This window comes from Helicoverpa zea, chromosome 9, assembly GCF_022581195.2.
Source record: "Helicoverpa zea isolate HzStark_Cry1AcR chromosome 9, ilHelZeax1.1, whole genome shotgun sequence".
Lineage (NCBI taxonomy): Eukaryota > Metazoa > Arthropoda > Insecta > Lepidoptera > Noctuidae > Helicoverpa > Helicoverpa zea.
In genome coordinates, this window is record NC_061460.1 from 2444362 (window position 1) to 2457577 (window position 13216).

Genomic DNA, 13216 nt, shown 5'->3' on the forward strand with positions numbered 1-13216 from the left:
AGAAAACCAATGCTAGTCGTAAGATGTTAATTTAAGGTGACTTGTCTCAACTCATTTTAAAAAAATGTAAAAAAAATCTGTTAACCACTAGACTTAGTGTTTTTAAAATCTTTGATATGCCAGACACCTATATTTTTCCCTGACATATCTTCCAACACATAGATAAGTGGAGACCGTTTTTCAATTACACGGCATTTGACAAATTTAGGTGCAAGCTTTTTACTAAAATATTTGTCCTTGTTACTTAGGACAAATGCGCGCTTATAAACTATGTCTCCCACATTAAACTCCGCCGGCTTCCTACGTAGGTTGTAGTGTGCAGTATTCTTCTCATGTGCATGCCATAACGAAGCCTGCACATCATTGAAAACTGAACGCAGACACCCTAAGTTTTCAGCGTATAAATCGCGAGGAAGGAATAACACTTCATCGCCCAGGTCATTGTCCGTATAGTGCGATCCGCATAAAACTACTTCCCTACCGTAAACTAAAAATGACGGGGTATAACCGGTAGCTTCATTTACGGAATTGTTTATCGCGAACTGAACCTTGGGGATGGAGGTGTCCCAGGATCTATGATCGTTTCCAACAAACGTAGACAAACTAGTTACAATAGTTTTGTTGTAGCGTTCTACCGTGTTAACTTGTGGTGTATACTTCGGCGTGAAAAAAACGTTAGGGATTTTGTATTTTTTAAATAGCGCGTCAGTAGCTGAACTTATAAACTGTGTCCCATTGTCCAAGAAGATTGTTTGTGGAACTCCGTGAACCAAAAATATAGAATCCTCTAAAATCTTAATAACTATGTCCGCAGTAGCGCGACGCACTGGGAAAATAAGACAAAATTTTGAAAAAATGCACATTATAACTAATATATAAGAATTTTGCTTCCGACTAGTGGGAAGAGGACCCACAAAATCGATTGAGATCATCTGGAAAGGTCTCGAACATTGCTTCGGGCGACCCATTTCTCCCAATGTAGTGTGATTTTGCGCCTTATAAGATAAGCAAACCGAGCAGGAACCTACATATTTAACGACATCCTGGTGCATATTTGGCCAGTAGTAATTTAATAATAAGCGCCGATAAGTCTTAAAAATACCAAGATGTCCACCAGTTGGCTCGGAATGGTTTTCGGCGATGATGCTTTCACGGAACTCGCTAGGTACGACTTCCTTCCAGTCAAATTCTGAAGTTAATTGGGTGTTAATATTTTTTGTGAGTCGGAATAATGAATTATTTTTAATGGTGAAATTAGGATAATTTGAAGGAGTAGTCAGACAGCCGTTGTATATCTTTTTAAACCAGATGTCGTCTGTGTTGGCATTAGCCAGAGATATTGCATTTACCGGAAAAGCTCTAGACAAGGCATCAGGAATAACATTGTCGACACCTCGACGGTGTTTGATAACAAAATTAAATGAGGACAGTCTTACCCCCCATCGAGCTAATCGTCCTGTGGGATTTTCTAACGACAGAAACCATTTTAACGCGGAGTGGTCAGTGTACACCGTAAATGTTTGTCCGTTTTCTATATAACACCGCCAATGTTCGAGAGCAGCTAACACGGCAAGGGTCTCCCTTTCAGTTATGCTGTAGTTCTTCTCAGGACTGGTGAAAGATCTACTCATGTACGCAATCGGATGTTCCTTACCGTCTATAGTCTGCGTTAGCATAGCACCAATACCGTAACTACTCGCGTCGGTGTGCACTTCGAAGGGCTTGGAATAGTCCGGACAAGAAAGAACAGGAGCGGAAACCAAACATTCCTTCAACGAATTAAAAGCCGCGTCAGCTTCCGATGACCACTTGAAAGAAGGAGCGTTTTTCCCGTTAGCAGTGAGCTTATTAAGTGGACCAGCCACTGTGCTAAAGTTAGGGACGAAACGTCGGTACCACGTAGCAGTGCCGAGAAAGCGTTTTAACTCCTTTCTATTGGTAGGGGTCGGAAAGTTAATAATGGCTTCCACCTTGTCCGGATCAGTGCGTAAACCACGAGAATCTACCACGTAACCTAGATATTTTAGTTCGCTTCGAAAAAAGTTACACTTTTCGAAGTTTACGGTTAAATTTGCCTGTCTCAATTTGTCCAAAACCCGCAACAAACGAGAAACATGCTCATCAAAGCTAGAGCTTATTACGATGACGTCATCCAAATAAGCGAAGGTCTTAGACTCCATGTCGCTAAATAATAAATCCATGAGACGTTGTTGCGTTGCGGGGGCATTCGTTAACCCAAACGGAGTGGTTTTAAAACGAAAAGTGCCACGGCCCGGAACGTAAAATGCGGTTTTATCGCGGTCTTCTGGCGCTATAGGCAGTTGCCAAAAAGCTTTGGACAAATCGATACTGCTCAGGTACTTAGCATCGCGAAGGTTATCTAATATCTCCGAAACATAAGGCAAATTGTAAGCATCACGCTTAGTCACTGCATTCAATTTCCTGCTGTCTAAACAGAACCTCGGCTGTCCGTTCTTTTTATTAACAATGAGCACGGGTGAAGACCAGGCGCTTTCGCAAGGTTCGACAACGTCAAGTGACAGCATTTCGTCCACCTGCTCAATTAAGATGCGCTGCTTTTCGGGGGACATCCTATAATAACGCTGTCTAATCGGTTGTACGTCACCAGTGTCAATGCGATGGCATATTAAATTTGTTCTACCGAGACCCTTTTCCTCTGTAGAAATAGTCCGAAACTGCGCAATCACATTATCAGCTATCGCTTTCTGTGACACCGACAAATTATCGTAGGAGTTGATGAAAGGTTCACCGCTACTATCTTTTATTTCCGCTAATGGGACGTTCGACATCGTGATGCTACCTATATAGTTCGGGCAAATCCGAAAAGCGCGCCAAAAATCCACTCCTAATATAATTGATGTCTCAATTTCGGGAACAACATATGCCTTAATAATGTGAAACTGGCCCTCAAAAGTAACTGGCAAATTAACCGAACCTAAGGTGTTTAATGACTGACCGCCAGCAGCTATTATTTTAGTGTGGTCATCCTGGTTTAAAGTGCAGTCTACTAGATGTAAATGAGAATTGTTTCCCAGAATTGAAACTGCAGCTCCAGAATCAAGTAACCCAACAGCATTAATGTTATTTATTTTAATATTTACATAAGGCCTAGAGTCATTTAGTGGTTTTGATAGCAGAATTGTAGCAACTCTGTATGACGAGGAAAATTTTCTTATAAAATCAAGCCAAGCATCCCAGTCTTGCTTGCTAAAATTGTTACAACTCTGCTTAATTAGTTTTTTTGATTTTTAGTCTTACTACAGTTAGGGCAGTCGGGTGTCTTCACATCCTTCATACCACATTTAAAACAAACGATATCCCGTGGAGCCTTGCATTGACGAATGTGGTGGGTGTTATTACGACACCTAGGACAGTAAGGTTCCTTTTTAGCCACGTTAATTGCATGTACATATTTATTGTTATTACTAAAATTATTATTCCTATACTGATTGTTATTAATGTAATTATTATTTGAATTGTTATGATTATATTTATTGTAATTACTATTATTAGTTTTATTTATAGATTTATGGACATCCTTAGTGTACGCAAATTCAGGAGCAAGCGTGTCGGAAGTAACCTTAGGAGGCTCTTGAAATTGCGACAGTCGAGTCTGAAATGCCTCGTAGTTACGACATAACGAACGCAAAGTGTCTATAGTTGTGATTTGAGGTGCAGCCGCTAATGTACTAGCATAGCAAGGTCTGATGTTATGCAAGAGAATTTCTAATTGTTCTACTTCCGAAAGAGGGCTGGATAAACGCGAGAACATTCCACTCATAACTGCCAAGTAAATGGTAATATTCTCACGTTCTCCCTGAGTACGAGAACGGATTTCCGAAATGAGTCTATAATCATAATCAGTTTGACTAAAGTCCTCTTTTAATAACCGCGCTAATTCAGGCCAAGAACTAACTTTGTCCTTTACAGCACGATACCAATGAAGGGCATCGTCTTGAAAAATTTCAGATGCAAAACTTAGGACTTTTTGTTGAGAAATATTCCTAGCCAGTATAAATTCATCAACACGCTGTATAAACGAGCGAACACAAGTTTTGCCAGTAAATTTTAATTTACTTAAATCGGATGATGTACGATCGCAAGATACAGAAATCATGTTCTGTAGTTCCGGTACAGTAGATACTGAGTCTTTGACAGAACTAGCACTAGCCGCATTCGAAGAAGTACTAGTAGAAGGCTTCTTGGCTAACAAAGTAGAAAGTTTTTGTGAGAACATTTTATAACCGCTAACAATATCATCATATTCCTTTTTAATGTCGTCACTACGCGTTATCCTCTCGACACGATTGTATAAATGATTCAACATATTCTGTGTCCGCAATAGTGAAGCAACGCTAGGATCGCTAGCGTCAAGATTTAATTGAATTTTCGTTAAAACTTCTAAACAACCCTTAAGGTCCTGTCTTGCGTCAAGAGGTGACTCTAATATATATTCTGAAGGTAAATCAGGGGATAATTTTATAATTTGTTTTCGTAACTCCTCAACAGAAGGTGCAGGAGTCGCGCCTCTAATACGAACTTCATATTCCAACTCAGATTTTTGAAGAGACAGGAACTTAATAGGAAGCATATTGAAGATCAATTAAAAACAGAAGGATAAATGACGCATGCGCTACTACTCACAACACAAAACAAAAAATTTAAAAGAAAAAAAACAATGACAAAACTAAAAAAAAACAAAGCTTAAAAGAGAAAAAAAAACAATAATTAAAAGAGAAAAAAAACAACACGTTCTCCGTTCTGTTACAATTAAAATTTAAGAACGTCTGGTTTTTTTTAACGAAAAAAAAAAATCAAATTAAAAAAAAAAACAAAATCATAAAAGAAAGAAGCAGAAGAAATAAAAAAAAATGCTACTAATGTGTACTGTACCTTAATTAACTAATAATACAATACTAGTATGATATTTATTTAAATGTGAACACAATAAAAAAATTATAATGAAAAAAAAAAAAAAACAATTTTAAGAAAGCGTCGTTTTAGGTGCCCGAGACAAAAACATTAGCAAGAAATATTTGCACAAACTATGCAACTAAACGACTTTAAATTAATAAAAATTAATGTAGGGTAGATTAATAAATTATGACCAACATTAACTGCTCAAAGAAATTGAAAGCTTGTGACGTACACATTAGTAACGGAAAAAACCAAAAAATAAAAGACGTTTACACAGACAACCACTAACATACACAACCCACAACCAAAGGAGGAGGAGTAATCAACTGTATTTCTACCACGTTGGGCGCCAGTGTCCCGGTCTTATCCTCTGCTACGCTACTTTGTCCCTCCCAGGGGTTATTAAATAAAAAAAGGTAGGTAGCAAGATGGACAATTTATTTACCGCACACAAAATACAGTATAGCTCGGTCGGCAGAAATAACAATGGGTTAGAGCCCATACATACAAGTTTACAGTGATTAACCTCCTCACTAGCCTAGCACTTCCCTGACGTCACTGGTCGCTGCAGGAACAAGTGGCCGCGCGCCGAGATCAGGTTCAGGTGCTGGTGTAGGGTTCGAAGGTCAACCCGCTACAGTCCACCGCGGGGAAGCAGGAGATTTAAGGTGTACGTGAAACCCTGTAATGCGCAATAAGCGAAGGCATTACACACTGGCCGTAGACGGTGAGCACCCACAGCAACGCTTAATAGGGAAGCGCTAAAAGTGTAGATGTGTTGCTGTGGATGTTCACTATCAGATACGGAGATAACAATAAGTCGGTTACTTAGCCAATTCAAAATTTGAAAATTTTAACGGTAACTAAAACGCAAGTAGGCAAAAATTACATTATTAAGAAAGTGTGGGGTAAACTACTATGCAAAAACACATAATAAGCTTGCAATAGAAATAAAGTTAAGCGATAACACAAATAAAGAGATTACCCAGCTAAAGCAAAGCGAAAGAAACCGTTATGGTTTGCTTAGCTTCTGGCTAATTTAAAATTGTATAGCACTTACCCAATCGGGGTTTAAATCACACACACTGAATATGCTGAGTATTATTATATGTCGAGATATATAGTCGAGGGAACGGTAATGACGCCCTTAAAAAGTTTAATCGCTATGGCGGTTATAATAACTTAAAGTTAGTGTTCAAAAAACCGGCGTGCGTTCGCCTCGATATCCAGATTCGCACTGGCAGCAGCCGTGACAGCGGCGACGTGGAAGCGAGGAGTCGCTGGTGCGGTCCGGGTGCCTAATATGTCGCTCGTTTAAATACGTGCGTGGTGATAAAATGTAGCTGGCCAGAAATTTTGATGCGTTTAGTTTGCTACTGTAAATAGTTTAGTTTTTGTAAATAGTTTTAGTTTTGTAAATAGTTTTGTTAATTTTATTTTACTCAACATTTTATTAAAAAGAATTAAGACATGTAACAATTAATGTTACACCCTAACCGCAAATCGCTTGCAACACTGCAATGTTCTATCGAGAAATAACATGCAATTTGTGCGCGTGGGTGATAATGAATCAGTACAGCAGTGGGCTGTTCAAGGACTTCCCTTTTACTGCACCTATGGAGGAAGAGAATGAGACCGAACGGGCACGTGTCACCTTGTGTGATCGTATCGTAGTAACCTTTGAGATGTCGCTTTGCATTACACTACGATCAATTTGCACCGCGACAAAGTAATCTTCAATGCAACTGCAGTCGAAACTTAATTTTCTCTCGACATTTACGGTCATCGCAGCATTCAACTGTAACATAAACCCAATTTACTTTTAACCCAAAAATATAAACCAACAGCAGGATAACGTTGATTTCGTATAACCAATCAACACAAGCCAATCATCGTTCAGCTATTTGGGAGTGACCTAGTTTGTTTGCTAAGTTTACACCGATTCCATATAAATTGTGTTGTATTCCGATTTCAGAAAGCTGGATTTGAAATAACTTGTTAGTGACTAAAGCGGAGGAACGATTCCTTTTTAACTGGATTCCCAAAAAGAGGTTCTTAATTCGAATGTTTGTTCAGTTTCAAGTATTAATTATTGTAACACATGGAAAATTTTAAGCGATGTGTTTGTAATAATACTGATTGCGAGCAAATTATAATGTTTTGTCTAGCTTTTCAGTGATGAGACAGTTGTTACAATTTTAGTGTATAATTCTTGTGACTGCGTATACGCTCTTGATCTTCATCTCGTCAAACGTTGCTGGTGACGCAAGGAATATAATTTGTGTAGTGTTATTCCAAAAGTTCTATTTCGGTGATTCGCGGCACCCACCCACAGCACATGCAAAACGACGCGCAGACGTGAACGAGTGAGTGGTGTTGAGACGGATATATAAAATTCAGTGTCGATTCCAGCTAAATGTTAAAACGGCAGTTAAAAAATATAATAGCATAAGAAAACTTTGGTGACCGTACAACATGAAGCGAAACGTGAGTACAAAACAGTCACTTGTATTGGTGCGGACGTGCGGTGGCACATACTAATATTAATAGCTCCAAATATTGTATTTGTTGGTAACACCGATCATGCGATGCTGCCAACGATACAATGTTTTGTTTACACGATCTAATTAACAGATTTAGGCTTGCAATCTTCATTAAAAGTAATAAGCAATGGTTATGAAGAACTACACAGCGTAGTTATAGTTATATACTCTGATGACATTCAGACGATCCGCGTAATTTATAGTTTTCTAAATGTTACGATTTTCTTTAACTCTGGTCCTAATGTCGTGTCTAGGGGTCGAATTGTTTTCATATTGCACAACATTATTATAAGAATCGTTAGGAATTTGGAACGGGCACCCTCCTACGTCTCCGTGCGTCCCACTTCGTTGTTTATAGTATTTTGATTAACCCTGAAGTATTTCTCGTTAGACGTTTACCGCAAACGCGTTCACTTACATTGAAAACTTTATTCAACTTTTATATATCCTTTGGTAAGTTTCACATAAGGTTTAATTTGAAAAATGACACTATCATTGCTATGTTCGTGCTTTAGGTTAATTCAAAACGCTTAGCCAAATCACGGCAGCGCTATGTGAATTATCGCTGTTCGCTTCCTCAAGGAATCCTGACATTAAAACTGTTAAAAATAGCCCCATTGCTGCATACCTGTCGAAATTGGCGTTCATAAAAAAGGTACAGCGCGAGATGCAGTGTTTGCCAACGTATAAATATTTTTTTAAACTTCACTTCCTTTTCTTTGTTCAATAACCTTGATTAAAATTCAGTTTAAGCTGTTAATTACAATTACGACTAATTTGTCGCCTTTTTTCGCGCGGAATATTACTATGGGGCTTTAATCTTTATGAATGAATTAGAGGCTTATTATTCCAACTGCGTTTTCAACACCATGCTGTGCTCGGTCATCGACCATGCATCGATTGTCAAATAGCAGTCAGCTGATAATAGTCTGTTACGTAAGAAATTGGAAAGAATGTAGTCGTTCACATATTTTATAGCTTTTTTATGTTCGGCGCGGTCGAATCATGTACCCAATTTAATATACCTATAGGTTTCTGAAGAATTTGGATCACAAATTGAATTTGTTCGCTTGTTAACCAATTAAATATTTTGGCATATAGAGGAAGGTCTTATTAGTTTACGAAGCCTTGTGCTATTTATTTTATTGAATTTAAACCGAATTTGTTTCGTACAAAGTCATCGTCATTCGCAGACATTTGGAAAAATGAGAGTACCTTGAGCACCGGTCAGAACGCCTCTGCGGTCTGGACCGGAGTTGAAGACATATTTATCGTGTCGTAAAATAAGACATGTTTTGGGGAGATGCGCGAAAAACGTTCGTCATCTCAATGAATTGCGCGCGATCACGCGTCAATGTAAACAAATATAAAAAATACATATGCACCGTGTCATACGTTTAGATCCTTTGTTTGATTGTATGTTTATTCAATTAAACTAATTAGTTCTCGAAAAGTAGTCGTAAAATGTAAATGAGTTCCCCGATACTACTATTGTTGTTTTCTTATAAAAAATGGGTTAGTTCGTTTTGCCGCATCATCCGCTTTTTGGCATCGTTCAGACCAAACTAGGGCATGCAATACCGGTTTACCGGTTTCGGTTTTACCGGTAAAACCGCCCATTTTCGCGATTTGTAATTTACCGGTAAAAATAATATGTAACCGGTAATTTACCGGTTTTTACGTTTTTGTGATAATATATAGCAATTGTTTATTTAACGTCAAATCTTCATTAGGTAGCCTGAACATAATGTAATATTGCATACATTATACATATATTGTAAGAGTGTTGCTGTTTTTTAGGAAAGTAAACTTATGTGGCTCCTTAACTATCTCTAGGCTAGATACAAATCTTCATTCTCATCTTAATTTATAATATCTAAATAAATTTTATTCATTCGGTTATTCCGAATTTCCTCATAGCTGTCAGCTCCTATTAGGTAAAAATGTAGTTTATGCTTATTTTACCTACTCTATGACCTTATTGAGCAAGGGCTTTTACTTCACTACCATGCGGACAGCTCTAAGGACACGGTGGAGCACACAGTCCAGGTATGCACTGCTTGGGAAGGGTACCGCCGTGTCGTCGTCGAGCTAATAGGCAGCGGCAACCTCTCGCGTCCGGCCCTGGTTCAGGCCATGGTCCGGAGCGAGAGGGAATGGGAAGACGTCGCCTCCTTCTGCGAAGCAGTCATGCTCGAGAAGGAAACGGTGGAGCGCCTGCGAGTTGGCACCTGTCATCCCAGCCGCTGTAGTGGACCAGGAAGACACCACGGGCGCCGAGTGTCGAGAGACGTCTCCCGGCCACCGTAGGCGTCGGCCTGTGGACGGTGAGTTCGGGTGGCTCATCGTTCCTCCGTCTGCATAGACAAGTGACCCGTGTCGGCGACTCGAGTTGTTCCATGTGCAGGGCCAAGGCCTGCCGGGGCTGCGGGATTGTTTTAAAGAGTTACCGCAACCCTGGTCCATAAAATGGCTACGATTTACCATAAAAAATGGTTCAATGAAAAAAAATGTTTTTTTTTTTTCATTGTAATTCTTAGCGTTTATCCCGTCTTGTGACGGGGTCCGCTTTCCGTATCTTCTTCTTCCACTTCAATCTATCCAAGACATCTTCCTCTTCGAGTTCGTAGATTTTCGGCCTGCCTCTGCGCCTTTGACCGGGTATATCGAGATTGAGTACACAACATTGGCGATGTATTCAGGTGGTCTCCTTTTTACATGGTCGAACCATCGCAGCCGTTTCTCTTGCATTTTGTCGACGACATCGCGTACGGATGGTACTGCCATGTTTTTTTATTACGGCCCACGTCACAAAAAATGTTTACCACATTATGCCTTGTATTTTTAATTACTGTTTGCTTTTAGACTACCCAATCTTATTGATTTATTATCACATTTTAAAAAAAATACAAAAATTACCGTTTTACCGGTTTACCGGTAAAAATATTTTAATTACCGAATTTTTACCGGTAATTTTTATTTTACCGAAATTGCATGCCCTAGACCAAACGTATTGTCGGCCGCTGACTGTGAGCGCGCGTTACGCAGTTTATTGCTTTTCCATATATATTGAAATTGTCGTTCACACCGAACCGACTATACGCTATTACGTCGTCTGTTGTCGCTGACTCTCAGTGGCCGATTATTTTACTACGCGACTATGCACGGCGGACGCGGATTGGCTACGCGGACGCAGTTGCCGAATAGCGCCGCTCCGCCGCGCCCGCACCGCCGCGCGCCTCGGCCGCAATACACTCGAGAAACAAACTTCAATGAGGATAGACGTGACACGTGACACCTCGCGATGTTCGACACCGAAAAGTTTATTGCAGAAGTACATTCTAGAGAATGTATTTGGAATGCGAATTCAGAAGAATTTAGTGATAGAAACTTACGAAGATGCGCTTGGGAAGACATAGCATCTGTTATGTATGAAGATTGGGGGGTTCAAATACTGAGCTCTTTTATGTGTAGAATAGTCAGCCGCTCAGCGTACGCATCTAGTGTGAACCTACACGAGCCTATTCTTTTGTTCACACATGTAGCGCATCGTACGCTATAGCTTATTGTCGGCTTGGTGAGTACGGGTACTGCAGATTGAGTCGACGTTCACACTGGGGCAGACAGTGAGTATACTCACAGTCAGCGGCGGACAATACGTTTGGTGTGAACAATCCCTTTAGGTCACATTAAACTTCCCTTTATTTCGGAGTATTATGAATAATAGAAACCTTGATATATACACTCACAGGCACAATTAACCGCCCACCTTGTATTTCTTGCAGTTTTCAGTAATCGTCAAATTTTGACCACATTTGATGGACGTTACGTTAAAAGCATTCATTTGGGATAAATAAAATTACAAAATTAAAAAAAAAAACAGTTTATTTAAAAAAAAATGCCAATGATCGATTTATCAAAAAAAAACATAAAAATGTTATGAGTTTAATTTCGAAAAAAATTATCGGTTTTTTATTCATTTTAATTTTAATAATGGGTGTTACCACCTCGAGCCCTAATGACTTCTTGTAACCGGTTTGGTAATCCATCCATGATGTCCTGAATATCTGACTGAGGGATATTGTGCCACTCCTCTACCGCAGCCGTTTTGAGCTCTCCTAAGGTCGCAGGGGCTGGTACTCTTGCTCGAACACGTCTTTTTAGGTTATCCCAAATGTGCTCGATTGGGTTAAGATCGGGACTACGTGCAGGCCATGGCAAAACTTGAATCCCGACCTCATCGAGGTATTGAGTGACGGATCTTGCGGTATGGCATCGAGCATTATCGTGCATTAATCTAAAGTTCTCCCCAATAAATGGTGCAAAAGGTACGACGTGGTCTTGTAAGACTTCTTCCACGTATCTTCGAGCGTTTACACTGCCTCTATTAAACACCACAAGATCGGTACGAGCTTCGTAAGTGATTCCTCCCCAAACCATTATGGACCCTCCCTGATAACCCACGGTTTCGATTATTGCGCATGGAGCAAACCGTTCATTTTGGCGCCTGTATACACGCTGACGTCCATCTGGACCTCTTAAGGCTATTCTGCTCTCATCTGAAAACAGTACGTTCTTCCATTCCTCCATAGTCCAGTCAGCATATTCTCGCGCAAAGGCAAGTCTAGCTCTACGATGCTGTGGAAGCAGTTGTGGAGCACGAGCTGGACGAAAAGCCCTCAGATTCCTTTCAGCCAGTCTCCTTCTAATGGTACGTTCACTCACACTAACATTTCTCACCTCAAAAAGACGTGTACGCACTTCAGTAGCGGTGGAAAAGCGATTTCTTAGGACGTTACTGACAATAAAGCGGTCATCCCGAGCTGAAGTGCACCGATGTCGACCTTGACCTGGCCTCCTCGTGTAACCAGTCTCCCGAAAACGTCTGATGGCATCTCGTACCGTAGTTCGAGGTACACCAAGCGTACGAGCGATGCGACGTTGGCTATACCCAGCGTCAGCTAAAGCCACTGCCCTAGCAGCACCAGTTGCATCGAGTGGCATTTTTTTCAGTCACAAAGAATAATCAAGCACTAAAAACTCAAATTAAACAATATTCGCACAGGAGGATAGAAAAGAACAAGAAATGTAAACAAGGTAACGTAACTGCAACAATGTCAAGCTGCGACTAAATTCCAAAAAACGCTTTGGTGACACAAGTTTATGAATCGAAATAAGGGTATAGTTATCGAAATAAGTGTTTAGTTTGTTGCTAAAGTACCCACTTAACAAAAAACAAAACAGTAGATAAGCCACAGTTAACATAAACAAACAGGGTCACCAAAAATATAGGTGGGCGGTTAATTGTGCCTGTGAGTGTATATAGTTGTTGTTCTATCATTGTTGATGATTATAATAGCAATATGATTAATACCTGGGGACTGCATCATTCAATACTTGCGATAATTTTGGCATCAATCTATTTTTATATGTCACCTGTATAATTCTAAGTATATGCAATTTAAAATAATAATACTAGTATTATTTATATTTTGAATAGCATATTTTTAGTAATTACCAAAAATGTCTATACTCATTTTGTCTTTTATGTCATTCGTTATTATTATGCGTTATGCATAATTACAGCTTTGGAAGGGATATTGATGATGATGATGTCCTCCTAGCCGATAATCGGCTACGGCGGCTGTTCTCATGTAAGGAGATTAGCCAACTACGCAGGACATATTATAGTGCACGAGCATTTGCGCAGACACAGGTGCACTCACTATTCCTTA

The 13216-nt window shown here is 39.8% G+C and overlaps 1 protein-coding gene and 1 long non-coding RNA gene across 3 annotated transcripts in view; one reads left to right on the forward strand and one right to left on the reverse strand.

Annotated features, from left to right (window-relative positions):
* Positions 1–13216, forward strand: part of LOC124633367 (BAG domain-containing protein Samui-like) — a 37537-nt gene that overhangs the window by 15730 nt on the left and 8591 nt on the right. The window contains exon 1 of one of the 2 annotated variants that reach the window (XM_047168559.1): positions 7281–7425. The exons of the other annotated variant lie outside the window; for it this stretch is intronic. Coding sequence (XP_047024515.1) covers positions 7414–7425 — 12 coding nt within the window. The 5' untranslated portion in view covers positions 7281–7413. Of the gene's footprint in view, positions 1–7280; positions 7426–13216 lie in introns of those variants that run through there. 2 annotated transcript variants of the gene reach the window in all.
* On the reverse strand, positions 5356–6422 carry LOC124633368. The gene is made up of 2 exons (XR_006984736.1): positions 5999–6422; positions 5356–5620 (listed from the first exon to the last, which is right to left on the reverse strand). It is a non-coding gene; the product is annotated as an uncharacterized LOC124633368 (long non-coding RNA).